Source organism: Camelus dromedarius, chromosome 3 (genome assembly GCF_036321535.1).
Source record: "Camelus dromedarius isolate mCamDro1 chromosome 3, mCamDro1.pat, whole genome shotgun sequence".
Lineage (NCBI taxonomy): Eukaryota > Metazoa > Chordata > Mammalia > Artiodactyla > Camelidae > Camelus > Camelus dromedarius.
The window spans coordinates 35770931-35797779 of NC_087438.1; the positions used below are offsets into that span (position 1 = coordinate 35770931).

General features: G+C 32.2%; 1 protein-coding gene and 1 non-coding gene across 2 annotated transcripts in view; both read left to right on the forward strand.

Annotated features, from left to right (window-relative positions):
- The window catches only part of MTREX (Mtr4 exosome RNA helicase), an 80889-nt gene that overhangs the window by 22017 nt on the left and 32023 nt on the right, over positions 1-26849 (forward strand). Inside the window, exons 6-18 of the mRNA XM_010977763.3 lie at positions 1234-1408; positions 2420-2510; positions 3732-3856; positions 4938-5036; positions 5673-5775; positions 7235-7366; positions 8678-8757; positions 11112-11222; positions 12461-12562; positions 14849-14974; positions 18540-18690; positions 23343-23515; positions 24123-24191. Of these exons, the coding sequence (XP_010976065.2) occupies positions 1234-1408; positions 2420-2510; positions 3732-3856; positions 4938-5036; positions 5673-5775; positions 7235-7366; positions 8678-8757; positions 11112-11222; positions 12461-12562; positions 14849-14974; positions 18540-18690; positions 23343-23515; positions 24123-24191 (1537 nt within the window). The remainder of the gene's footprint in view (positions 1-1233; positions 1409-2419; positions 2511-3731; positions 3857-4937; positions 5037-5672; positions 5776-7234; positions 7367-8677; positions 8758-11111; positions 11223-12460; positions 12563-14848; positions 14975-18539; positions 18691-23342; positions 23516-24122; positions 24192-26849) is intronic.
- TRNAA-GGC (transfer RNA alanine (anticodon GGC)) lies at positions 19806-19878 on the forward strand. The gene has a single exon. It is a non-coding gene; the product is annotated as a tRNA-Ala (tRNA).

Below are 26849 nucleotides of genomic sequence, written 5' to 3' on the forward strand. Positions count from 1 at the left end.
TCTTGGTACAGCCACTATGGAAAATAGTATGGAGGTTTCTCAAAAAAATTAAAAATAGAACTACTATATGAGCCAGCAATCCCACTTTTGGGTACAGTGAAATTAATCTTTCAAGGAGATAGCTACATTCCCATTATTCACAATATCCGAGACAAGGAAACAACCTCCATCCATTACAGTTGAATGGATAAAGAAAATGTGATATGTTTGTCTTTCTGTATACACATACACACACACACATAATCACAATGGAATGTTATTCAGCCATCAAAAAAAGGAAACCCTGCTATTTGTGACAGCATGGATGGACATTGAGAGCAATTATCCATCCAGATAAATCAGAAAAAGGCAAATTCTTTGTGATCTCACTTACATGTGGTATCTAAAAAAGCTGAGCTCATTGAAACAGTGAATTAAATGGTGGTTGCCAGACGCTAGGGTGGATGGAGTGGAGGAAATGGGAAGATGTTAGTCAAAGGGAACAAACTTGTATTTATAGGTTCTGGGGATCTAAGGTAGAGCATGGTAACTGTAGTTAACAATACTGTTTTATATACTTGAAAGATGCTAAGAATATAGATCTTAAATTTTCTCACCAGAAAAAAGCCAAAAGATAATTATTGAGGTGATAGATATGCTAATTAACTTTATTGTTAATTATGTATGTATATCAAGTCATCATATATACCTTAAACTTATACAACTTTGTACATCAATTACATCTCAATAAAACTGGTAAAAAGCCAAGTCTGTTGAGGATCTTAAAAGAAGCAATGTATTTTATCAAATGCTTTTCCATCTATAGAGGCAAGGATGTGGCATTTGCTTTTTATTCCATTAATGTGGTACATTACATTAATTTACTAACAGGCAGAGGCTCTGTAAACTTCTAGAGGCCTATCTAGAGAACCAGAGGTGTTTCACTTTCAAGAAATAGGGTAACCATTAGTAATCCATTGGTATTAGTAGTTAATGTACATTAACTTCAAGAGACCAGAGTTAAAATTAAAATGTTCTTTTTTATTTAGACCACTATACTTCAGATTTATCATAATTACTGCTGTAATAGTTTGTTGAAAGTAAGTAGAATAAGATATTAATATTCTAAGAAGTTCACTTAACTGATTGGGAAAGTATGGACACAATTTATATATTAATAGAATTTTTTCAATTGTATACTTTTAAAGACAAGTTTTTATAATACTTTATTCTTATTTGTTTTCACATTTTTAGATATGCCATTGCACTGGCCTTAAGGGAAAAACAGCGTGTAATATTTACCAGCCCAATTAAGGCTTTGAGTAACCAGAAATACCGTGAAATGTATGAAGAGTTTCAAGATGTTGGTCTGATGACTGGAGATGTTACTATCAATCCTACAGCATCTTGTCTTGTTATGACCACAGAGGTAATTTATATGGTGTCTCATCAGATCTTTCCTTTTTAATTTAATTAATGTGGCTATTCAATTAAAATAGCTAATGTTTTATTACTTGCTCTATATAGATAAAATGTAATACTTTACTTTCTGAATAGATTTACTTGAAAGGGATAAAGTTCATCTTTTAAAGGCATATTGTCAGTGACATGAAAATAGTTTGATGGTTTTCTGTAGTTTTAAGAATTTGAATACATTGCTTCAAATTAGTAGTGGCGCCTTGTTCCTTGTGATTTTTTTTTTCCTTCTGCATCTGAGTGTTGATACAAATAGATAAATAACTTTAAAAAAAAATACCCAATTATATTTAGCTGCTTCCCATAACTACAGTTAAGTTTTGCATATACTTACAGCATCTTACATTTTGTACAGATCAGCTGTCTTTACAGTACTTTTGTACATGCTTTAATTTTAATCTTTGCATTTTTACAAAGAGACACTAGAGAGCATAAATTTAGCTTCTTGTATGTAGCAGCCAAAAACATTGCTCACTTTTCATCTTGGTGCCCAAAATCAGTTCATTTCCATTTTCAAAACTTTTCTTCTATCTGTGGAAGATTTTCCTTAACTCAAAATCAGGATAGTGATTGCTAGAAAGTATCTATATTGTCAAAATGAAGTAGAAAAAGTGAATAAGCAGTATGAGGTTCATTGTATTGGTTAGGAGATAACTCTAAATTGCTCTCATATCCTAGAAAGTGTATGTCTTGGGATAAGTGCTGTACCTATAAGGAGGTGGCTTCATGTTTGACATATATAGAGATAGAGATGATAATAATTCTCTCCATGGATTGTATCAGATTAGTAATTGTTGAAAAATTTGGATTATTTATTTTGGATTTAGAAAAGAAATGTTATATATTTAAGATATGTAACCTCCTAAAATTATTTTAATATTTCCATTAAAAAAGAATTCCCCAGATTCCTTGTTAGAAGAGCTTTTCATATGTCACAATCTTGCTAAATCTTCTTTTACTTTAGATTTTGAGAAGTATGCTGTACAGAGGTTCTGAAGTTATGCGAGAAGTTGCTTGGGTCATATTTGATGAAATTCATTACATGAGAGATTCAGGTATATCTTCCTTGTTGTTGAGACGTGTTCTATGTTTTTTTTCTCTAAGAAAGGCATTAGGAATTTTGAACAAGTAGTTGTTGAATTTTCATGTGGTAGAGTTCTAGTCAGCTAAATTGTGGACAACGTGATATATAGCATTTCCAGTAGGATCTGATTCAGTTACAGCTTCTTAAATAGTAACAATTTCTGGGTGCGAAAATGCAAATTTGAATTTAAAAATGGGGTTAGTTTGATTTTAATAGAGTTCTCTAACATAACTAATGTTAAGGAATTTCCAAAACTTACAGCCTACAGTTTCTTGATTTTTATTTATTTTAGTTTTTAGAAAACTAAGAAATGCATGTGTATAGTAAAAAAAAAAAAAAAATACAGTGAGGATTATGAAATAAAAATGGCCAAAAAGAATAAAATATAAATATCCCTTTACTTGAACTGTTAAACTACTGTAATGGAAAAAGTAAGTGTACTTGGAATTTTGGATGGCTCTTGGAGGATGAAGATTAACAAACTCATTTAAAATTAAGTGTTTAATGTGCATGTACACACTTAAAACTTAGTTTTTATTTGAGCTAAAGCACTGTTAACCTCTATTTATAGTGAAAGTAATACAACTTAAGAAATCCTTTACTCTTTAAACATTTTACTCTTTAACAAATTTATAAGATTAAGTTCTGAACAGAGTTGTTTTGGTTATTAAATCATGAATCCTGTATTGATTTGTTCTTGTTGGGGGGAAATTTTCTAACTAATTTTTCTGTTTTAATAAAACTGACTTAGAGTTTTGCTGTTCATCAAATCTTTCATCTCTAGAGGTTATGAGGGTAATTTGGATGAAAGATGCTGTATGGTATAGTAATGATGTTTCTATGAAATTTGTTACTGTGACTTTCTATAAGCCAGTAACTTCTGTTTCTCAAAGTGGAAATACTATTTCTATTGTCATGGGACTCTTGTTAGGCTGTTTGAAAAAGATTCAGTTTGGAGCTGCTTTTTGCTGTTATTTCAAAGTACTTTGTCTTTATGGTGGTTTAGTCTGCTGACTTTCTACTAGATAAATTCAGTATAAGAACTAAAGTAGTTTACAATAAGGGTCTGTGGCTAAAAATATCCTTGTGTAAAGTCATCTGCATTTCTAATTATTGATCTTGAGAGGAAAACAATTTTAGATTCTTATCAATAAAGTGACATTGAATTCCAAGATATATTTGTATTTTTCAGAGCGTGGTGTCGTATGGGAAGAAACTATTATTTTGCTTCCTGATAATGTTCACTATGTCTTTCTTTCGGCTACCATTCCAAATGCCCGACAGTTTGCTGAATGGATTTGCCATTTACATAAACAGGTATTTTCTTTCTCTTTTTTGATGTTTTCAATATTTAAAATGTTGCAAGTTGGCCTTACTATGTCCTATACTTTATTCCTAGTGCTGCCTAGAATAAACAAGACATTTTAATGTGAAACTACTTTTCAAATCAGGCAAGCTTATTATAATCAACTGACTATTTTTTTTTTAAGTGTGGATTTCTGGGTCCCATCTCAAACCCAATATATGAAAACCTCTGGGAGTAGGGGCCTAGAAGTTCTAACTTTTAAAAGCTCCCAAGGTGATCCTGATGATCTGCCAGGTTTGGAAACTACTGCATTGTACAGTGAACCATGAGTACACAATAGAGAATTTCCTCCAAGACCTTGGTATAAGGAAAAAACTGGGCATCTCCTGAGCATGTGATTTGATTTTTCTCATGTAAATGCAGACTTTTCATTGACTTTGTTTCTCTTTTTACTTTTCTAGTCCAATATCAACAGCATTAAAGGATTTAAAACAAGCATTTGTTCATGTATACTAAACTTTTTCTTGGTTTTATTTTTCTGTCCTTATTTTCCCTTTACACAAGAACCCTCACAAATTTATGTTTAACTATCTATAAGCTCTCTAATGATGTTTTTGTAAAACATGTTGCTTCTGAAGAATAGAAACCCAGTGGATCTTCTGAAGGAATTAGATCAACCTGCTGCTTTAGTCAGGCTTTGAAAAGTTTCTGTGGGGTGGAAAAGTTCCATTTTACTTAAGGGAGCATTCTGTGTTACCTTATTACTGCTCCATAGAAACAGACATCTTTAATTATGGCATCATAGGTATAGGGTATGGGTCTAAGATCATTATTGAAACTCAAATCATGTATTTGGCCCTGATTAGGGAATTAGTAAAACTGAACAGATGGTAGTATGATTTGATAGACCTAATTTTTCCAAATTTTTTCTTACCTGGTTTTTAAAGTTTTTTTTAAAAAGTGTTTTCTTTTTGAAATATTGAATTCAAAGATTTATCTCCTCAGAATCCTTTAGGTAGGTCAAATACATGGTATTATTTTGAAGAAACAAAATATATGCTTAATTATTTTTTTGTTTGTTTGTCTTTACAGCCTTGCCATGTAATTTACACAGATTATCGGCCTACTCCATTGCAGCACTACATTTTTCCAGCAGGGGGAGATGGTCTGCACCTTGTGGTTGATGAAAATGTAAGGGAGTAATTGTCATTCTTACATCTATAATATCATACCTTGCTGTTTATACCTGTTTTTCTTTAAACTAGGTAAGAATAACAGATCCATTTTTTTTCTTAAATAGTTTTATGGTCCAAAGTTATTAGTTTTTTGTATTTTTCTTTCAAAAATTATATTTAGGACTCATGTTTTTTTAATTATTATTATATTTTATTTTTTAAACATTTTTTTATTGAGTTATAGTCCTTTTACAATGTTGTGTCAAATTCCAGTGTAGAGCACAGTTTTTCAGTTATACATGAACGTAACATACATTCATTGTCACATTCTCTTTCGCTGTGAGCCACCACAGGATGCTGTATATATTTCCCTGTACTATACAGTATAATCTTGTTTATCTATTCTACATTTTGAAATCCCAGGGACTCGTGTTTTTTTTAAATGCATGAATTAGATTTCCCTCATTTTCCATTGTTTTCAAATGCCTGGAGAATAAGGGGCTATGGACACATTTCAGATATATTTCGCTTTTCCCAGTTTTATTATTATATTAAGTTATTATTTGAAGAAGCTTTGTTTTGAGGTATGAAAAATGTTTGGATTATGATTAGGTATTTGTTAAGTTACAGAGAAAAATATCTGTAATTCCAGGGTGACTTCAGAGAAGATAATTTTAATACTGCGATGCAAGTACTTCGGGATGCTGGTGATTTGGCAAAAGGAGATCAAAAGGGGCGGAAAGGAGGAACAAAAGGTAATTTGGAACTTTGTTTTGAGAGAATTTTACATATATTTTCAAGTTACATTTTATGTTTTTTAACTTTTTTTCCTCAGGAAGCTATGTTAAAGATCTAGATACAGAATGATAAAATTGGATGAATAAAGGTTGATCTCTTTTTCTGATACGAGTTTTATTGAGATATAATTCATATATTCTACAATTCACCCATTAAAGTATGTAACTCAGTAGTTATTAGTATATTCACAGAATTATGCAAACAATTTTTTTATTGAGATACAAGTCATACCATAGAATTCACCATTTTTAAGTGTATGATTAAATGGATTTTAATATATTTACACAGTTGTGCAACTACTATTTAATTTCAGAACATTTTCATTAACTCAAAAAGAAACCCCATACCCATTAGTGGTCATTCTTCATTTCCTTCCAACCTCTTCCCCACTACCCCTCAACCTTAGGCAATTACTAATCTATTTTGTTTCTATTTTTCTTTTCTGTATGTTTCATATAAATAAAATCATTATATATATGGTCTTTTGCAACTGGCTTCTTTCACTTGCTTGTTTTCAAGATTCATCCATGTTTGAAGCATGTATCAGCCCTTCATTCCTTCTTATGATCAAAAAATATTCCATTGTATGATATACCACATTTTATTTATCCATTCTTCAGTTGATGAACATTTAGGTTGTCTTCCACTTTTTAGTTGTTGTGACTAATGCTGCTGTAAACAGTCGTGTGCTGCAAGTTTTTGTATGCACATGTTTTCTTTTCTCATAAGAATATACCTGCGAGTGCATTTGCTGAGTCATGTAGTAATTCTGTGTTTAACCTTTTGAAGTAATTGTCAAATTATTTTCCAAAGTGGCTGTACCATTATACATTCCCATCAGAAGGGTTATGAGGTTTCTATTTCCTCCACACCCTTGCCAGTACTTACTATAATCTGTGTAGTTGATCATGGGCATCCTAGTGAGTATGAAGTAGTATCTCAGTGTGGTTTTAATTTACATTTCTCTGGTGGCTAATGATGTTGAGGATCTTTTACTGTGCTTATTGGCCATTTGTTTATCTTTGGAGAAATATCTATTCATATCCTTTGCCTATTCAAAAATTAGATCCTTTTTGTTGTTGAATTATAAGAATTCTTTATATATTTTGGATCCTTGATCATTGTCAGATACGTGATTTCCAAATATTTTCCCCCATCTGTGAGTTAGAGTTGTCTTTTCATTTTATTGTTGGTTTCTGTTGAAGTACAAAAGTTTTAAATTTTGATGAAATCCAATTCATCTGGGTTTTTTTGTTGTTTATACTTTTGGTATCATATCTAAGAATGCTTTGCCTAACCCAAGATCATGAAGATATACTTCTATATGTTTTTTAAGAGTTTTATAGTTCTAGATTTTACATTTGTCTGTGATCCATTTGAGTTAACGTTGGGGTATGGTTTATGTCCTCTTTGCAGGACCATCAAATGTATTCAAGATTGTGAAGATGATTATGGAAAGAAATTTTCAGCCTGTAATTATTTTCAGTTTCAGTAAGAAAGATTGTGAAGCCTATGCACTTCAAATGACCAAATTAGATTTCAACACAGGTACTATATAATTTCAGTATAATTTCAATGTTATGTGAAAATGAATGTAAATGTATTTCTGATAAGGCATTATCTATTGTGTATTGTTAGGATATGCAGTTCATCTTACAGTTACAGGAGTAGGTACTCATCACATCTGTAAAAGCTTTAAGAGGCCCCCAATTTATCATTTCTTTCCCTTTCTTCTGTCTTTTACTGGAAGATATGTACATTGTTCTATATAAAATCCAGAGAGCCCTACTAAGAAATACCAGACTCATACATACCTTCTTATACTTCATTGCCATAGCTCCTTGGTTATTGTGGTTTTCTATCTAACTACTTAAGGTAAGTCTCTTAGTCAGACTACCTTCTGTTATGCTTCGTTCTTCTAGAAATTGAAACCAGAAAAACCTGCCCTTTACCTAACTAGGGTTTAATTTTTGTATAAAATACAATACCTTCTAGCAGATTAATAAATTATTCCCATATGGTAATGTAAATGTAAGTCACCTAAGGTCACACAGCTAGATAGTAGCATTGCCCAGGCAAAAATTGCAGCCTGCTGAATAACCAGTGGAGTTGCACAGTCAGCCTTTTACGTATCTAATTCTGTACAGTGAGAAATAAATAATATCTTTAGTCATCCAAAATCAAATTCAGTTGTCTTATTTTCTTTATCAAGGTGTACAGGTCTAATCTTGGGTATTTTAAAGCTAATTTTTACTTATCCATGGGTAAAAATAACAGATGACAGATAACGCATATAACCTTATAAAGCCAATAGTATTTTAACTTTTTGACAGTGAATTGCTCTACTTAGAAATGTTTTCTTAAAATTACCAGTGATGGATATGCTTAATGTTTCATAGTTATATATTGGTGAAGTCAACAAGTAATTATTGACTATCTTTTAATAGACATTGTACAGGAGAGCAATGTAATTGTTTAGAGCATAGGCTTCAGGATTGTTGATCCGACAGTTAATACCAGTGCGCATCATTTGCTCTAAGCCTCACTTTCCTCAGTAGTGGGTAATAATAATCCCTGTGTTCTATTATTGTTAGACTTCAGTATTGGATGTAGACACTTAATGTAGTTATTGTTTCTATTTTTATAGTACTCTTATTCATGGATTAAGTCTGCTAGATGTATTTTGAAAGGCGTAATTATTAAATAATTACATAGTAAATTTTATCTCCTTGCCCTTCTGACTATATCTTAAATCCTGACTCTTACTCTTTATAGACTCTTATTCTTTGCAGTGTGTGAAATTTGGTATCACTGACTCACCACTGAGATACTGATATACCTTTGGCTTTTCTCTCTTAGATGAAGAGAAGAAGATGGTTGAAGAAGTATTCAGTAACGCAATTGACTGCTTATCTGATGAAGATAAAAAGCTCCCGCAGGTATATATTTAATGTCATTAAGTATGGGTAGTTAATTAACAGGTAGCATAATTCACTTTGTATTTCCTGCTTTTATTACTATTTTACTGCACTGTTTGCACACTGTAGTAAATATGTTGCATTGTGCACTGCAACCTTGATTTCTATTTTAAACTTCTAAAAAGGTGACAAAAGGAAAAATTTGCTGCCTTGAGGGAACTTTTCTCTGAAAGCTAGCATGGTCTGGAAATTACTGCTTCTGTTCCTAATACTACAAAATTTTTAGTGCTAGTTTTAAGTCAGTTTTTTAATTCGTAAAGCTACCAAACAACAGTAGAGCACACCTAATGAAAATTGTATATTTAGAGAGGCATTTGATGTCTACTTTGCTTTAATATGGTGTTTTCCTTTGACTATTGGAATTGCCTGAGGAGTTCTAAAGTAAACTGATGCCTCACTGCCACTCCCAGAGATTCTGATTTAATTGGTCTAATGGGTGTCCTAATCATTAGAATCTTTCAGGAGCTCGCCAGGTTATTCTAATGTGCATCCAAACCTGAGAACTAATGCTTTAGTCTAAACTAGTACTATATGAATAAAGTTTTGTTTTGTGAAAAGAAAAATTAGAAGGTCATACTGTGCTTACAAGTGTTTGCTTTGATTTATCTGGGATTTAAGATAAGACTGCAATATCATGTTTCTTGGCACTTAAAATAGTATTTAATTTACAAAATCTTACTGTCATTTTTCTTTCCAGCTGAATTATTAGTATCTAAGGGCTAAGCCATGTCTTTATACATCTTAGTTTTCCTACTACATTTCTAATAGTAGAATTAATGGCACTTAACAGTGTTAATGATGTTCAGTATCACTAATTATCAGAGAAATGCAAATGAAAACTACAGTGAGGTATCACCTCATACCAGTCAGAATGACCATTATTAAAAAGCCTACAAATGATAAATGCTGGAGAGGGTGTGCAAAAAAGGGAACCCTCATATACTGTAGGTTGGAATGTAATTTGGTGCAACCACTGTGGGAAATAGTATGGAGATTTCTTAAAAGACTAAAAACAGTTACCATATGATCGAGCAATCCTACTCCTGGGCATACACCTGGAGGAAACTCTAATTTGAAAAGATACATGCACTTCAGTGTTCTTAGCAGCACTGTTTATAATAGCCAAGACATGGGAACAACCTATATGTCCATCAGTAGATAAATGGATAAAGAAGTTGCAACACACACACACACACACACACACACACACACACACACACACACACAGGAATACTATTTAGCCATAAAAAAGAATGAAATGCCATTTCCAGCAACATGGATGAACCTAGAGATTTTCATACTAAGTGAAATAAGTCAGAGAAAGACAAGTATCATATGATATCACTTATATGTGGAATCTAAAAAAAATGATACTAGTAAACTTGTTTACAAAACAGAAACAGACTCGCAGACATATAAAACAAACTTATGGTTCCCAGAGGGGAAGGAGGCTGATAAATTAGGAGTTTGGTACTTACAGATACAAACTACTATGTATAAAGTAGGAAAACAGTAAGATCCTACTGTATAGCACAGAGAACTATGTTCAGTGTCTTGTAGTAACATATAATGAAAAAGAATATGAAAAAGAACATATATATAAATGTATACCTGAATCACTATGCTGTACACCAGAAACTAACACAACATTGTAAACCAACTATACCTCAATTTAAAAAAATAGTGTTAATGAGAATGAACTCTTCAATAATTCATTTGTTTTTAGATAAAGTGTATATTTATATTAAATGTTCTTTATAATTATTTATTTCCTTTTGGTTTTAGTTGGCCAGGATTTTTTAAGTTTATTTTGTGCAGATAGAAACTTTGCCCTCATAACCTTTAATTTTTTTGGAGAAGATGAAGTGATGCTGAAAAATTTGAATGAGGAAGCAAAGCATTTGTAAAGTTTATTTAAAATACGCCTTTCATATTAAAGAAAGCTGGGACAGAATTATATTGTGTTTTAATAATCTGTGAGAATACGAGTTTCAGTTTTGTTTTTTTCTGAAAAGTTTATATAACATTTCTTTAAACATCATTCTTTCTTGATTATCCATTTTTCTTTTTTATGTCTATATATTCTGGGTTGTTTTTAATTGAAGTATAGTCAGTTAACGTGTCAGTTTCTGATGTACAGCATAGTGTCCCAATCGTGTATATATACATACATTCATTTTCATATTCTTTTTCACTAAAGATTGTTATAAGATACTGAATATAGTTTCCTGTGCTATTTTTCTTAATTTGTTAGTTTAACATTTTAAAAGTTCTTTTCTTCACATCATTGTAAAATAAATTTATTCCAATCGTAGGTTGAACATGTTCTTCCTCTCTTGAAGCGGGGCATTGGTATTCACCATGGTGGTTTACTTCCTATTTTGAAAGAAACTATAGAAATTCTCTTTTCTGAAGGATTGATAAAGGTATGATTTTATTTTTATTTATTATGCCCTAAAATTGTGTGAATAGTTTTAAAATTATCAAAAACCCTGTTTATACGCAACTTTTTATTGTTATTGTTATTTTAGGTAGGTCATGTGGAATGACTTAGATAATGAACTTGATTTTTATATATGGTGTTATACTTCCCAAATTTTAGACTGTAGGTAAAATGTTTCTTTTCCTATTCTTAAAGTAAGAAATGGTAACATTACTGAATACAGGGTAGAATTTTCCAGAGTATTATCAGACCTAGAGTTGATCCTGTAAGTGGACTTCTTTCTGTACACAGATTAGAAGGAGTAGTTTAGAGAAGACAAGGAGAATTGGTGGTTAAACTTATGAAAGTTATTTAGGATGTTCTCATTTACACCAAAGAGATTCTAATTTAATTTTTAAATTTATCAATGTCTGTACCCAGAATGGGATGTTAAAATGGGAAACACTCCAAAATGTAGTCGTAAGCTTTTACATGACTCGTAAATTATTTTATGTTTAAAAATCAGATTGGAATTTTAAACATCAGATTGGAGATTTGTCATGAGAACCTCATCACTAAGTAGGATATTTAAAAGAAATTTGTTCACCCAAAATACCATACTTGAAATATTTTAGGTAGAGAATTGGTCACTATTTATACCTGTGTCTGAGTAGGCCCTGTTGATGTTCTCATATAGATTGCATGTTTTGTTGAGGCCTATTTTATTAAAGAATCTTTTAAGTAATATTTGTGGGTTGTAAAATTCACACAGAACTGTTGCACGTAAAGTAAAAAGTTAAAGACCACTGTTGCCCTTGAATTCCCCAAAATAGCCACTAGCATACATACAAATAATGTGTAATTTAATTTTTAAACAAAAAAAGTGATTATACTACCATGTTATTAACCAGTTTTGTCATATGCATACCAGTAGTCTACTCTAAGTTACTACCACTGAAATTTAAGAAAGACTATATCCCTGATTATAAATTTCTGAGATGCAAGGGACATTAAATATTATAATATAACTTCATTATAATAAATATAAATTAATTGCATGTAAATTGAAAAATTTTTGTATATAAAATACTAAAATACATCTGGGGATAGCAGGCCTTATTTTTTATAGAGTTTCATTAACTAATTTTAAAATGATTTATTTATACTTGAATACTTTATTTATAAAAATAGTTTTTCTAGCTTAAAATAAATGTTTAATTGTATAATTATTCATTCATTTAGGCCTTATTTGCCACAGAGACTTTTGCTATGGGAATTAACATGCCAGCTAGAACTGTTTTATTCACGAATGCCCGAAAATTTGATGGGAAGGATTTTCGATGGGTAGGTAAAATAATTCATATATTAAAATAACTTTTAGCTTTAATTGTTTTACCTAAGTTGATTTTGGCTCATGTAGTGCTTGAGATTTTCAGTTCTAAATACGCAAGAACTTGTACCTAAGTAATAAAAGAAATTCATCAAGGTTAAATTTTAGGTCCTTTACATCTTCATCCTTTAGCTGGCAAGAGGATGCGGGGTAAACTAAGTGAAAGAGTTTGGAGATGAGAAATAAGTGTGCAAATGAATAATGAATGTTTTAACACATTTGAAATATATCTAGAATTTTTATTTCTTTAAGTTATTTAAAGCTCCTCTACTATAGTGGCTACAGTTGTAGCTCACTGTTTAACTCTTCAGGTTTTAAATAAAGGTTTTAACAGGTTTGCACATGTCTTTTCTAAAGCAAAAGAGGAGAGGAAATTGGGATCATGGATGAAATTGTGAATTGGAGTAAAAGTAAATCCTTAATCCAGAGGCGAGTAACCCATTCAGCAAGACAGTTACCAAACTTAAACTATGGGCCTAGGACAACAGTAGGTACTGAGGATGATAAATTGAAAACAAAACCAAACCAGTCCCTCCTGTGAAGAGACCTAGTAGCAGGTGAAAATTTATATTATGTTTTCTGAGAAGTATATATAGGAAGGATAAAGCATAAGGAAAGAAGTCACTTATATGAGGGATCAGGGAAAGTTTCACATAGAAGGCGGTCCTTAAACTGAGCAACAAGAGCAGATGAATATTTACCAGCCAGGCAGTGGACCATCGCAGGGGTGAAAAGCAGATGGAGGAAGAAAGATTCCAATTTGAGTACTTACGGCAAACCAAAGAGTCACATAATATGGTGTTTGAGGAGAATTGTAAATAGTCAACTGTACCTTTTGTTCTTGAAAATGATGATTCGTTTCTGCTTAAACAAGTTTTTGGCAGCAGTTATTAATCATCAAACGCTGAAAACTCCCATGGTAGAATTTTAAAGGCAAAACATTTTTCTTGATTTGTTTTATTTTTAAATCTGTTGGATGCTAAACAAAACAGAAATGTAAGTATAGTGAGGCAGTGCCATTTCTCTTTAGAAATTTTTACATAGCCTTCAGAAATCTCTGTAACTTCTGACTTTTTTAAATCAAAAGAAGGCTAACTCATGTAGAATGTAATTTTTAATTATAAAGCAGTTAAATGCCTTTCATATGTTTTGTTTTAAGTTCATGTAAATTTTAAAGTTCTTCATAGTCTGTTTGTTTGAAATTACTTAATTCTTTGAATAAAATTGGTGCCACAAGAAAATAAATGTCTTTCATGACTTTACATTCTCCTTGGCATCCCATGGACTCCAGGGTAATGAAAAGAAGTAAAGTGGATGATTGAATTTAAGAAAATGACCTTTTCTTGATTCAAGATCATAATTATGAAATCCAAAAATCATAGTGTGTCATAATGTAATGATACTCTTGAGCCTTGTTGAGATTTTATTGGGCTGCCTTTTTGAAACGTTCTTTTCTGATCTTTAGGGTTGGCTTTTTTTTTTTTTTTTTTTTTTTTTTTGGTTATCTTTTTCTGATGCCTTCCTTGCTCCCAGGTTGTTAGTCTGTTTTTTATGCTGTCAGTAATATGCCTTCTAGTTAGCATAGTGGTTTGTAACTCTTCTTGAGTCATGTTATTTTTTGAGAATCTGAAGACTGGACCCTTTCTACAGGAAAACAAGTATATATGCACTTACAAATAAAACTTTACCCAGTGTTCAGATGGTTCAGTGTCACCCTAAAAGATTATCTACGGGATACTTACGAATCTTTCTCCCTTAGCTGGTTTTTACTGATGAATGAACTCTTCTGAATGCCACGGATATATACTGAGAAAGTAGAAAATTGGGCTTTTTTAGTGTGTGTTTATTTTTATATTAATCTCATTTGGAAGTTTAAAAATGTGTTATGATCAACTCAGAACTGGCATTTAGTAGAATTTGAATCGTTGTTTACTTTCTTGGGCTTCGCTGTTTTCCAGAATATGTAGCTCAAAGATGTTTCTATGTTGGTGAATTAACCAGTCTTTCTCTGTAGCTATTTGATAATTTTGGAGCTAAAATTTAGTTTTGCAACATTATTCTCAAGTGTTGTGCATTTTTGTGTTTTTACTTAAACTTTCCTAGAAATTCATGTTTTGAATCATGTTTCCTTTTTTGGAATGTATAGCTTGTGCTTGTGTATTTTATGATAAAAATTTGAAGAATTTTTTTTTTTTTACCAGATTTTCTCCTAAACTGCATTTTTTAATATGTTCATTCAGATTTCCTCTGGTGAATACATTCAGATGTCTGGTCGTGCTGGAAGGAGGGGAATGGATGATAGAGGAATTGTAATTCTCATGGTAGATGAAAAGATGAGCCCAACAATTGGGAAACAACTGCTTAAGGTAACCGAGTTAACTTTCTGTGCCTTCACTAGAAATTAAAGAAACATACTTTAGGACTACATCGAAGTTAGTTGTGTCTGTTCAAATACTTTCTGAGTGGATGAGTTAATTTACTAAACTGTCTGGGCTTAGGAAGGAGGAAGAAGGTGACTGCTCAAAGTACTGGTATTTTGTTACCCTACATTCTAATAGCAAAACAAGTCATGCAATGGAGGGACATGAATTCGTAGAGAGGGCAGAAATGTTTACTTTGTCCTCTAAATTTAAGATACCTCTGCATCTGTCCTCTCCACTGCACGAATTGCTCTTTACCTATCAGAACAGGAAGTAGGGCAGATGATAATCAGTATTTTGGGCAGTTACCTTTCTCTGCCTTTATAAGCCCAGGTAGCTTAATAAAGTAATTCTACAATCTACCATTCTAATTTAGCTTATTGAGAGATTATAAATATCCCAATAATAAGTTAAAATTTATAAGCTTTATATTGAATTAACCTGTTCATTTTGCTTGCTAGTATTTGTGTTTTGGATTGTCTAAGATTTTTATTTTCATTTTGTTTTGAAGATCTTCTCAAGGAAGTTTGATCTGGTTGCTTTCCTCCTCCTCAGTGTTTTAAGGGATTATTAAGTTGATCCCTAGAGAACACTGTGAATAAGATAGGAAACTTAAACATTAGTTAAAAATATAAAATTAACTTCCGGCTGATTAGCTACTTGAAATAGAGCTTCAAAACACATTAAGAGATACAAAGGTCAGTGTCTCTGAAATACACTGTGTTCAAGTTCTAAGACTTAGGAATTGCGTGCAGAATTTGAGATATGGTTGTAGGTATGCTAAAGCAAAAATAGGTAAATATCTAGTTTTTTAGTATGTTTTTATATGCATGAACATGAAACTTATCTGTACATAGTCATGGTGATCGTATGGTTTCTTATTTTCAGTTTCAAAAAACACTTGGAAATCCATTTTTAAGCGTTGCTTATGTAAAGAAGATGCCTCAAGGTTAAAAATTAGTATTTTTATTATTTTGTTTAAATTTTGTCAGATATAATAAACACTGTTTTTTCCTTCCTCATACTCTGTGTGGAAAGAATTGAATGAGGACATAATATTTTAATAATAACATCTGGTTCCTTTAGTACAGATTTCTTTCATTTCATTTACTTGACATCTCTGGATTTGTTACCTTAAAAGTGTAAAGTTCTATATCATCTTTCATTTCATTAAAAATTTTTTAAAAAATTTTATTGTGGAAAGAACACCTAACATGAGATCTGCTCTCTTAATAAATTATTAAGTTGTAAAATATGTTGTTGACTATAGGTACAGTGTTGTATAGCAGATCTCTAGAGCTTAGTTATCTCTTGCTTGAAACTTGATGCCCTTTAATTAATGACTACCCATTTACTCCTCCCTTCAGTCTGACAACCACCATTGTACTCTTTGATTCCATGAATTTGAGTATTTTAGATACCTCACATCAGTGGAATCATGCAGTGTTTTTCTTTCTGTGACTGGCTAATTTCACTTAGCATAATGTCCTCAAAGTTCATTCATGTTGCTGCATATTGCAGAATTTTCTTCTTTAAGATTGAATGGTAATTGTATAATAATATATTTCTCCGTTGTTATTTTCAAGGGATTGGTTCCAGGACCCAGCATCCCTACATATACCAAAATCTGAAGATGCTCAATTCTCTTATGTAAATGTCATAGTATTTGCATATAACCTATGCACATTCTCTCATATACTTTAAATCATCTCTGGATTACTTATAATACCTAATATAATATAAATACTATGTAAATAGTTGTAAATACAATGTAAATGTTAGTAGTTGCCTATGCTGCGTGGCACATTCAAGTTTAGCTTTTAGGAATTTTTCTGCAGTTTTTTTCCCTTCGAGTATTTTTGATCCATGGTTCATTAAATCCTCAGATGTGGAACGCGAGGATACTGAAGGCTGGCTGTATAGCCATATTATTTAGCGTCCAAATTAGGATACTGTAATAGTGAAAGAAAGGGCTATTAGTAATTATATCAATGTAACAGGTGTAAGTTGTGGTTACCCTAGGCTCACTTGGATACAGTGTTAAAATGCTATGTTGAAATTCTGGTGACTGAATTTAGAATAGGTATATTCTATAGCAGTTAAGAATAAAAAAGCAGAGTTTGAGGTTGAAAATAAACATTTGTATTTTTGAAGCCCCAGATTTCTTAAAGGAGGTAAATAGTAGAAAAGAAAAAGAATAGTAGAGGCTTGGTCTTTTTGCAAAATTGTGAAGTAGCTGAAGTTGTCTTTAATTCCTCTCTTCCTCAAGAATGTGGTTTTCGTACTAATTCCCCATCTCCCATTGGCCCTGTTTTCAAGGAAAGTAGATAAAAATTAAGGTTTTTAAGGACTTACTAACTATCCCACTTGAGTGAGTGGCTCTTAATTTTTTAGAAGTTAAAGAATACTACCATTTGAGACTGTTGAAAGTTCTGCTCCTTCTCCTCATAAAATCCTATGTGGATACATTTATATTTCTAAGTGTAATAAGACTGGCTTATAGACCTCAATTTAAAAGCCCCTGACTACCCTAAGAGTAGTTGTGTATTTTGCTCTGCCATTTAGAAATTTGCATGTTTTGTGACACTTCATTTCTAAATATTTCAGCATGTGTCTCCCTATAATTTGGTCATTCTTCTATAATCATTTTTATCCTTAGGAAGTATTTGCATTTTTAAAAAAATATTCCTGAAGAAACATTGTAAGAAAAGTTTAGATCTCAAGGAAGTATTTTGGATATAAGCCTTGTTTCAAGCTAGTCACACTATTGTAGATAAATGTTTTATTCTCTCTAGCCATTAGCTAGCCCTTCTTAGGAGGAGAAAGAGGAATTATTGAAGTGAGGATAAGAATGGCCTGTAAATTTGTGGAAAACACATTAGCAGTTTTATGTTACTCTAGGAAGCTGAGAATTTCAAGATAACTAATTTTTATCTGCATATCATTCTGAAATAAATTTAGTGTGCTCTGTCAGCACAGGCTAGGTTATGCTGCAGTAACAAACCTAAATCTCAGTAACTTAACGGTTTCTCTTATGTGTTTTTTGGAGATTTACAGAGGAGGTTTTGCTTATCATTATTGTTTAGGAATTCGGGCTGGTGGAGAGACCACCATCTTGAACATTATCAGTCACTGCCAGAAGGAAGAAGATAGCTTTTCACACCAGCAGTTAAATACTTGGCCAGGAAGTGATACACCACTACAACTTACTTGCCCTATCCCCTGGGGACAAAATGTGTAATCCTGTCAAGTACTTAGAAGGCAGAGAGCTAAACATACTTGGCAAACAGTATTTTAACTGCAACTGTCCTATTTAGTGATTTTTTTTCCCCCTTCATTTTCCCAAAGATCAACTGTTTTGTCACTTTATATTGGTCGTTTAAAGGAAAGAACTTAATATATGTCTCTAGTATTCCCTAATGCAGACTAAATTATTAAGCAGTTTAACAGGTTATGAATATTTGTGTGAATTTATTTGAAAAACCTCCAACATTGTTTTTTTCTCTCTTAGGGCTCAGCTGATCCTCTAAATAGTGCTTTCCATTTGACTTACAACATGGTTTTGAACTTACTACGAGTAGAAGAAATTAATCCTGAATACATGTTGGAAAAATCCTTCTATCAGTTTCAGCATTATAGAGCAATTCCAGGAGTAGTAGAGAGTAAGTATAAAATTACCTTAACAGCCTCATTTAGATAGGAGACTAAATAGCAAAATTACTGCAACATTGGCTGTTTTGGCCAATTTTTTTTTTCTGGTAAGCCACATCTTTGTCCTTACATAAAGTAAAGTAAAGTAAGAACTACAGTCTGGTCATTGTAACCAACTAGAATGCTTTAAGTGAAAGTAAGGAAACTGTCAGGATGAGTTTCTGTAGTTATTTCAAATTTAGTATGGTTTATTGCTAGAGACATATCACATAATAACTCATGTTTATGAATAGGGATGTAACAAACAACCTGGTGTATTAAAATTTTACCTGCAAGAAGCATGTATATTAGTCTTATCCTTTCACCATTTTCTCATTATATAACATTGCCATATCATATGTTTATGAATGATTAAGGAAACATAATATTTTAACATGGATTTTAGAATTTTTAGCTCTCAGTAGTAAGATAATGTTTTCTAAAGTCCAGAAAGTAATTGTTCCCTGGTAAGTACATTCAAGTAGAATTGTGTATTGTGTGTTAATCTCTAATTTTAGAAGATACTATGGCTGATCATCATATAGAGCTGATTAAAATCTAAAATTGAGGCAAAGATTTAAAATACTGGTTTGGGTAAGTCTTATAAAAATAATGTATAGGGGAAAAAACCCCCCAAATTTAGCAAAAGATGCAAAGGAAATTTAAGATCATTTGCAATCTCACACAGAGACAGCCACTGTTAACAATGAGTGGTTCTTCCACATTTTTCATACATATTTTTTATATAGATTTTTAAAAATCGTGATCAGATACGCAGTTTGGTAGTAATAATGATGGTACTTACAATTGATATCATTTGTTAAACATTAATCATATGCCTAGCCTTGTGTTAAATGCTTTACATTCACTAGCTCACTGATTCTGGCTTTTTAAAATTTAATTTCAAGTATCCTTTGAATGACTGCATAATAATTTGTATTTTATAAATGTACTATGATTTATTTAACAGTACACGCAAATTTGAGATATCTTTCTATCACAAGTGGATGGCACTTTCACTCAAGTTATATGTAGCTGCAAGTAAAAGAAGTGTAATAACGTGCCCTTAAAAAAAATAAAAAGGTGGGGAGGGTATAGCTCAGTGGCAGAGTGCTTGCCTGGCATGCACGAGGTCCTGGGTTCAATCCCCAGTACCTCCATTAAAATAAATAAATAAACAAACACACAAATAAACAAAAACAAACCAACAAACCAACAAACCAACCAACCAACCAACCAACCAACCAACCAAATTACCTTCCCCTCAAAAAATAAAAGAAAAGAAAAGAAAAGAAGAAAAGGCTTAGACCATCCAAGTGAATTAAATTCTCTCTTTTTTTTTTTTTACCTTTACCTGGACAATAGATCATAATTATTTCCTCTTTCCTTAATTTCTTCGATCTTAATTGTGAGTGGCTGCTTCATTACAAACTATGGAGCTAAAAAGAGCTTTGGCATCATTTTACAGATTTTTTTTAAGGCCTAGAGAAGTTAAGCCAGTATGTAAAGTTACACATTTGGTTGGTAACCATTTGAAATTAGAAATCTTGGACTCCTGCTTTTAGCCATGCTGCTTTTATTAAAGCATGGGTCATCCCTTTTTAATATGATGAGAATAGATGCAATAACTTCTCTGGATGAAAAAAAAGGGATAAAAAAAAAATTTCAAAAACTTGAGCTGGCTGATTTTAAGACTTACCTTTACTTAAATTTCCACAAGCAAAGCTATTGAATCTTAAAAAAAAAACAAACCTCAAAATTAATCACAAATGTATAATTTTGGATCACAATACATTTTATTATTTTCTTGTATTTAATGCCATTTATCTTGATAATAAACTGCAGCCTTAGCAAAGAGAAAGTATGATTCTACTCTCAAAGAATTGTGTTTTTAAAGGAGCTATTAATCTCCGCACCTCTCACAAAAATAATATATAATAATAGAATGACAATATCATAGGATTTCAGTACAGTGTGCATCTGAGTTTGAATTAAGTGGGTATTAAAATCAAATTAGTCCTGAAGAAGGAAATACAGTACACATTGGAGCACTTACTTTTGTTTTTTTCCACCCATTTTTTACAAAAATAATGTATTTGAACAATTAGTAAACCGCTTTTTAAACTTCACATTGTATTTTTTTTGTAATTCCATAGAAAATATCCCAGATAATAGCAGAGGGTAGAGGGAGAACTCTCCATGTATTTTCCCATTTATTTAAAGCCCTTCTTAGGACTTGTGGCTGGGCTCAGATTGCTCAATAGGACTTTAACCAAGACTAGCTACCCACTCTAAGAACTTAAATATTGCCACCGTTTCTCTATCCCCTGTCCTTTGTCTCCCAAAGCCCCAGCTGTTGTCACTGTTGTTTTCAGAGTGATTCTAACTGACTTACCTTTTAAGAGGATCGTAACATAATCTCTGACCCCTGGCGTTGCCACTGTACACTAGTATCATTATGGAAGCAGCAAATAGAAAGACTAGCAAAAGCATAACACTTTTAATGGGAGAGGTAAGAATTTAAGTGATGAAAGTGATAATCGATGAGGGAATTGCAACACCTTTAAGTAGTTTGCAGGGCTGAGTAGTGTGACCAAAAAAGAGTATATAGTGTAAGAGGAGATGGTTAGAGGTGATAGGGGCTATCCTTTGTGCTTTTGATATGCAGAATATGTGTTGAATGAGATTTATTCCTGTTTCACTTATTACTTGTGAGAGTATAATTCCTTTTTCTATTGATATGTAGAATCTTTTCAAGAGACCTGGTATTATTTTCATCACCTTAAGTGAACCAACATTAAAATGTAGACTGTTACCTTTGGAAGTATAGATTTAAAGTTTATTTTACAAATACCATGCTTTAATTTTTATAATAAACTTAGATGGCTGACATACATGAGGTGTTTTTCATTTTGATGTTCTGAATCTACAATAGATTTTCCAAGGAGCCATAAAACTTATAGGATTTCACTGTTCCTTTACTGAAAAGAAAAATGCAGGTCTAATTTTAATCTTTTCGTTTAGTTTCTTTAGTAGATGATGCCATGATTGTCAATAATTATTATTAATAATGACCATTAATAATTAAAATAGAGAATGCCATGGTTATTGGTAATAATCGAGTGCCTAAAAAACTATGAGGATCAGATTAAATAATTTTAAAAACTGCTTTTTCAGCTATAAAGTCCTCACCACATGTTAGCTGCCCTTGCCATCATACACCCTTTGCTGATTGTCTCTTCGGGTTTCAGCTGGAGTCAAGACATTCCGTAGAGCTAATCTGTGCTCCTCATTCTGCCCTGCAACCCTCCTATGCCTGTTTTTAATGAAAACCAAAAAGCTACCAGCCACCAGGTGGTTGTTCTCTATCTCTTTATAAATGGGAAATGCTGTAACTTGCCCTTTTTTCCCTTCTTGAGGTGCTTTCTGAATGCATATTGTTTGTTCTATTCTGGACCACCTCTCATACCCCAAGATTATACTTTGATTCCTCAGTTCTATAGACTAAATTGAACACAGGGATGAGAAATCCTCACTGATTGGAAGAATAGTGAAGAGTTGTTTGGTAGGCATATTCTTTTCCAAAAATAAATCATTGTCCAGGGGTAAGAGTGAAATGAGGCAAGATAAAATCCTTCTGCCATTCAAAGTGGTTATACCTTCTGTAGGAGAGGACTCATGAATGAACTCTGTTGACAACACCCTGAGAGTTCTAAAAGTAAGTGTTTGTTCACAGTGGGAAGGAGGCATAATGGAATGAGTGAGGAAGGGAGGTCAGCACTAGATGCAAGAATTAGAGCAGGGAATGCCATCATAGATGGTTAGATTAACTGAAAGGACAGTTGCTGAAAGGGGCTAGTATTTTGCCCACTGACTGAGTAGAGGGATTACTGCGGTTGAATTGCCTGTCTTCAGTTTTAGAGACCTAGTCCTAGGAGGTGGTGAAGGCCTGGTGACATTAGCAAACTGGATTCTTTGCAGAGAGTTAAAGCGGCATATTATTTAGAAGATCCAAAATAGTGCTGTCCAGTAGAACTTTCTAAGGAAGGTTAGGGTTAAAATATTCTATGTCTGTGCTATTTAAGTACTGAAGTCAATAGCCACTTAATTGGCTATTGAGCATTTGAAATGGTGCAATTGAGGAGCTAAATGTTTAATTTTATTTAATTTTAATTAATTTAAATTTAAATAGCCACACAGTGTCTTCTGGCTATTACATCAGAAAGTGCTGACATAGAACATTTCTACCATCATATAAAGTTTTAAGGATAGTGCTGTGTTCAACAGTGTAGGTTCAGAATTCTCAGAGATAGTCTCCTCTCCCCAATCCACAGGAGAGAATTAGCTCACCAGATAAAAATCACTGTCAATTCAGGCTCACTTTGAGGATTCAGTTGGTGAGTTGGGAAACTGTGGAAAGAGAGAAGGTGAACCATTATGGCAAAGGGAGAAATAAGACGACAGTATGCCTTACGGTTGTCTCTGAAGCTTTTCCTCAAAATTTCTAATTTATGCAATCTGAATTTGTTTCCTACTGTGGTAGTAGGGAAAAAAGATATATCTTTGGTATAATTTACATAAGATGTATAATTTTTTGATGTTGTTTATGTGTTTTTATTTACAGAGGTAAAGAACTCGGAAGAACAGTATAATAAAATAGTAATACCAAATGAAGAAAGTGTAGTCATCTATTATAAGATTAGACAGCAGCTTGCTAAATTGGGTAAAGAAATTGAAGAATATATTCACAAACCAAAATACTGCTTACCATTTCTACAACCAGGTCGTTTGGTAAAGGTATGTCATTTTTTTTTTCCATAAAATTTTTGGATATTTTAGATATTTCAATATTTAATATTTTTTGGATGAAGATTTCAATTTTTTTTTCTTATCTTGGTAAAATAATTCCTGCTAGAATAGTTGATCTATATTATATTGTTTTACCAGTTTCACGTCACACTGATTAAGAAAGGGGGGTTATCTGATTGCCTTTTAATCTCTAATGATTTTCATTTTAGTGGGTAAAAATTGAAGTAGACAGTTTTGGAATTAGCATGACATATTTCCAGTTTTGAGATACTGTCTGAGAATCAGACAGTTTTAAGACCTGGGTAAATTCATTAGCTATAAAAGATATTCTCAGAACAAATATACCATATCATTTTTAACATTTGTTTGCCAACTGAGAGATTCCTGTTATTGCTGTTCTAGAAGCCTGTGATATTTGGCAGTGATTTCTTTCTGTAGGATTAACATCTTTTTCCTTAAGTTTAACAATGATCTTTCAAAAAATATTTTATCAGGAAAACTCACAAAGTTTTACTAGCCTATAATGTGGGTATGACATCTAAATTGCCTTTTTGAACATAAACATTCTTATTTTCTTGCTTTACTTTCTTTTCAGGTAAAGAATGAAGGAGATGATTTTGGCTGGGGTGTAGTGGTGAATTTCTCAAAAAAATCAAATGTTAAGGTAAACTGTTGTCCTTAAAATAGAATTGTATATAAATTTTTAGTGAAATATTTTTTCAGACTCAGGAAATTGGTTGGATTAGTAATAGCATTACCTTAAGAGAAGCTGTAAAAAGTTCTATCATAAGGAATTAACATTTTGAACAACCTAAATTTTATCCTAAAGTAGTATGGTTATTTTCCTAACACTATCACAAATTTTAATTTCATGACAATTTATATTTCTCCTCTGAATTCATCAGTCCTTTTTATAATAATTTTATTCTTTAAGTCACATATTTTAAAAAATTAGCATCTGACACTAAAAATTAGAATTTTGATTTAGGTATATGTTATAGACTTAGAGAAAATAACTTAGGAAATTTGGTCAGTTTTACTTATTCTCTCTAAATGAAAGCAATAATAAAGTTGATTTTGGTTGTTATTAGTATAATTATTTCAGAAAGATTATTTATATAAAATCAAGGATGATTTGTTAATTTATTAGAGAAATGATTACCTTGAAATTAAATGAGCCTTCCTGTCTATTACATTTTCTTTACCTGAGGTAGGCACCAACCTGTTATCTGCCAGTATGTGACTTCTGGCAAGACATTTTGTATCTCCAGGCCAATTTTTCTTTATCTTTAAAATGAAGGGTTTGCGTAAGATGATAATCTACTCTGTTTTAAAGTTGACAGTTTCGTGATTTTATTGTGATTAACTTCTTTGTACCACCTATGTGTAAAGGCAATTAGGAATTAAGCCTTGGGATTGAAAGTTAGTTCTAAAATAGGTAAATGAACTTTTGAGGTACTGAAGTGATTTGTTGTGGCGAAATAATTAAGTTCATAGGTTTGTGATAGGTGTTTTGATTGATGATCTATGATTAATCCCACTGAATAACTTCTTAAGGATATTTATCATTAAAATTTTGATAAATTATCTTGAGTAATTATTAACTTACAGGAATCTTTTTCACACTGTCTCATTTGAGTCTAATTTAACAACCATTCATTGACCATAGACACAAAATTTTTGTACTCATTTGATGAACAGTGGCAAGCAGATAATGAAAATATAAGGCAGAATATGAAATACTTCAGTAAAGATATAAGCAAAGAGCAGTTGGAGCAAGAGGAGGAAAATTTTGAGCTATTAGAGTTGGCACCTGAGAAGGAAGAAATTTTTAAATTTTAAACAGATCCTTGAAGACTGAGTAGAATTTCATTTGATAAATATTCACTGGTAGAGGATCAGTGGTATGCAACAGTCACAGAACATTTCAGGTGAAGGAAAGGAATAAAATTTTTTTTTAAAAGTATGAAGTTAATCATAGATTATGAGTATATTGGGTCCAGATTTAAACACTTGAAAGCAGTGGCAGGCCATTGAAGGTTAATTGGTTTGCTTGTTTTTGTTTTTTTCTTCTAGTTATATTGAGCTTTAAATGACATACAGCACTATATAAACTTAAGGTGTATAGCATTAGTGATTTGACTTTTATATACATCATGAAATGATTACAATATGTTGAATGAGCATCATCACATAAAGTTACATTAAAGAAATTTAAGAAATATTTTCTTCGGTATGATGAGAACTCTTAGGATTTACTCGCTTAACAGCTTTCATATGTAATGTACAGCGCTGTTAATTATATTAATCACGTTGTACATTACATCCCTAGTATTATTTATCTTATAACTGGGAGTTTGTATCTTTTTACTGCCTTCATCTAATTCTCCCTTCCCTCCGCAGGCCTCCCCACCCCAACTCTGGTAACCACAAATCTGATTTCTTTCTCTGTGAGGTTATTTTTGGAAGCATAGTTGACCTACAACACTGTGGTAGTTCCTATTACACAACATAGTGATACAGTATTTCTATACATTTCAAAATGTTCACTGTGATAATTCTAGTTGTCACCTCTCACCATGAAAAGATGTTATAGTTATTGATTATTTGCCACACTATACATTTCATGCCTGTGACTCATTTATTTACTGAAAGTTTGTACCTTTTAAACTCCCTCACCTATTTCTCTCCTCCCCCAACCACCCTCTCCTCTGGCAACCACCTGTTCTCTGCATTTGTGACTGTTTTGTAAATAGATTCATTTGTATTATTTTTTTAGATGCCACATGTAAGTGAAATCATACAGTATTTGTCTTTCTCTGGCTGGCCTATTTCATTTAGCATAATACCCTCCAGGTCCATTCATGTTGTTGTAAGTGACAAGATTTCATTCTTTTTTATGGCTTAGTAATATTTCTCTCACTGTGTGTGTGTGTGTGTGTGTGTGTGTGTGTGTGTGTGTGTGTGTGTGTATACACCACATCTTTATCCATTCATCTACTGATGAGCACTTGGGTTGCTTCCATATCGTGGCTATTGTAAATAATGCTGCAGTGAACATAGGGGTGCATATATCTTTTTGAATAATGGTGTTTTCATTTTCTTCAGATAAATACCCAGGAGTGGAATTGCTGGACCATATGGTAGTTATATTTTTAACTTTCTGAAGAACCGCCATACTATTTTCCATAGCAGATGCACCAATTTACATTCTAACCAGCATTGTAGCAGGATTCCCTTTTTTCTACATCCTACCAACACTTGTTATGTCTTGCCTTTTTAGTAATAACCATTTTGTCAGATGTGAGGTTATTCTTATTAT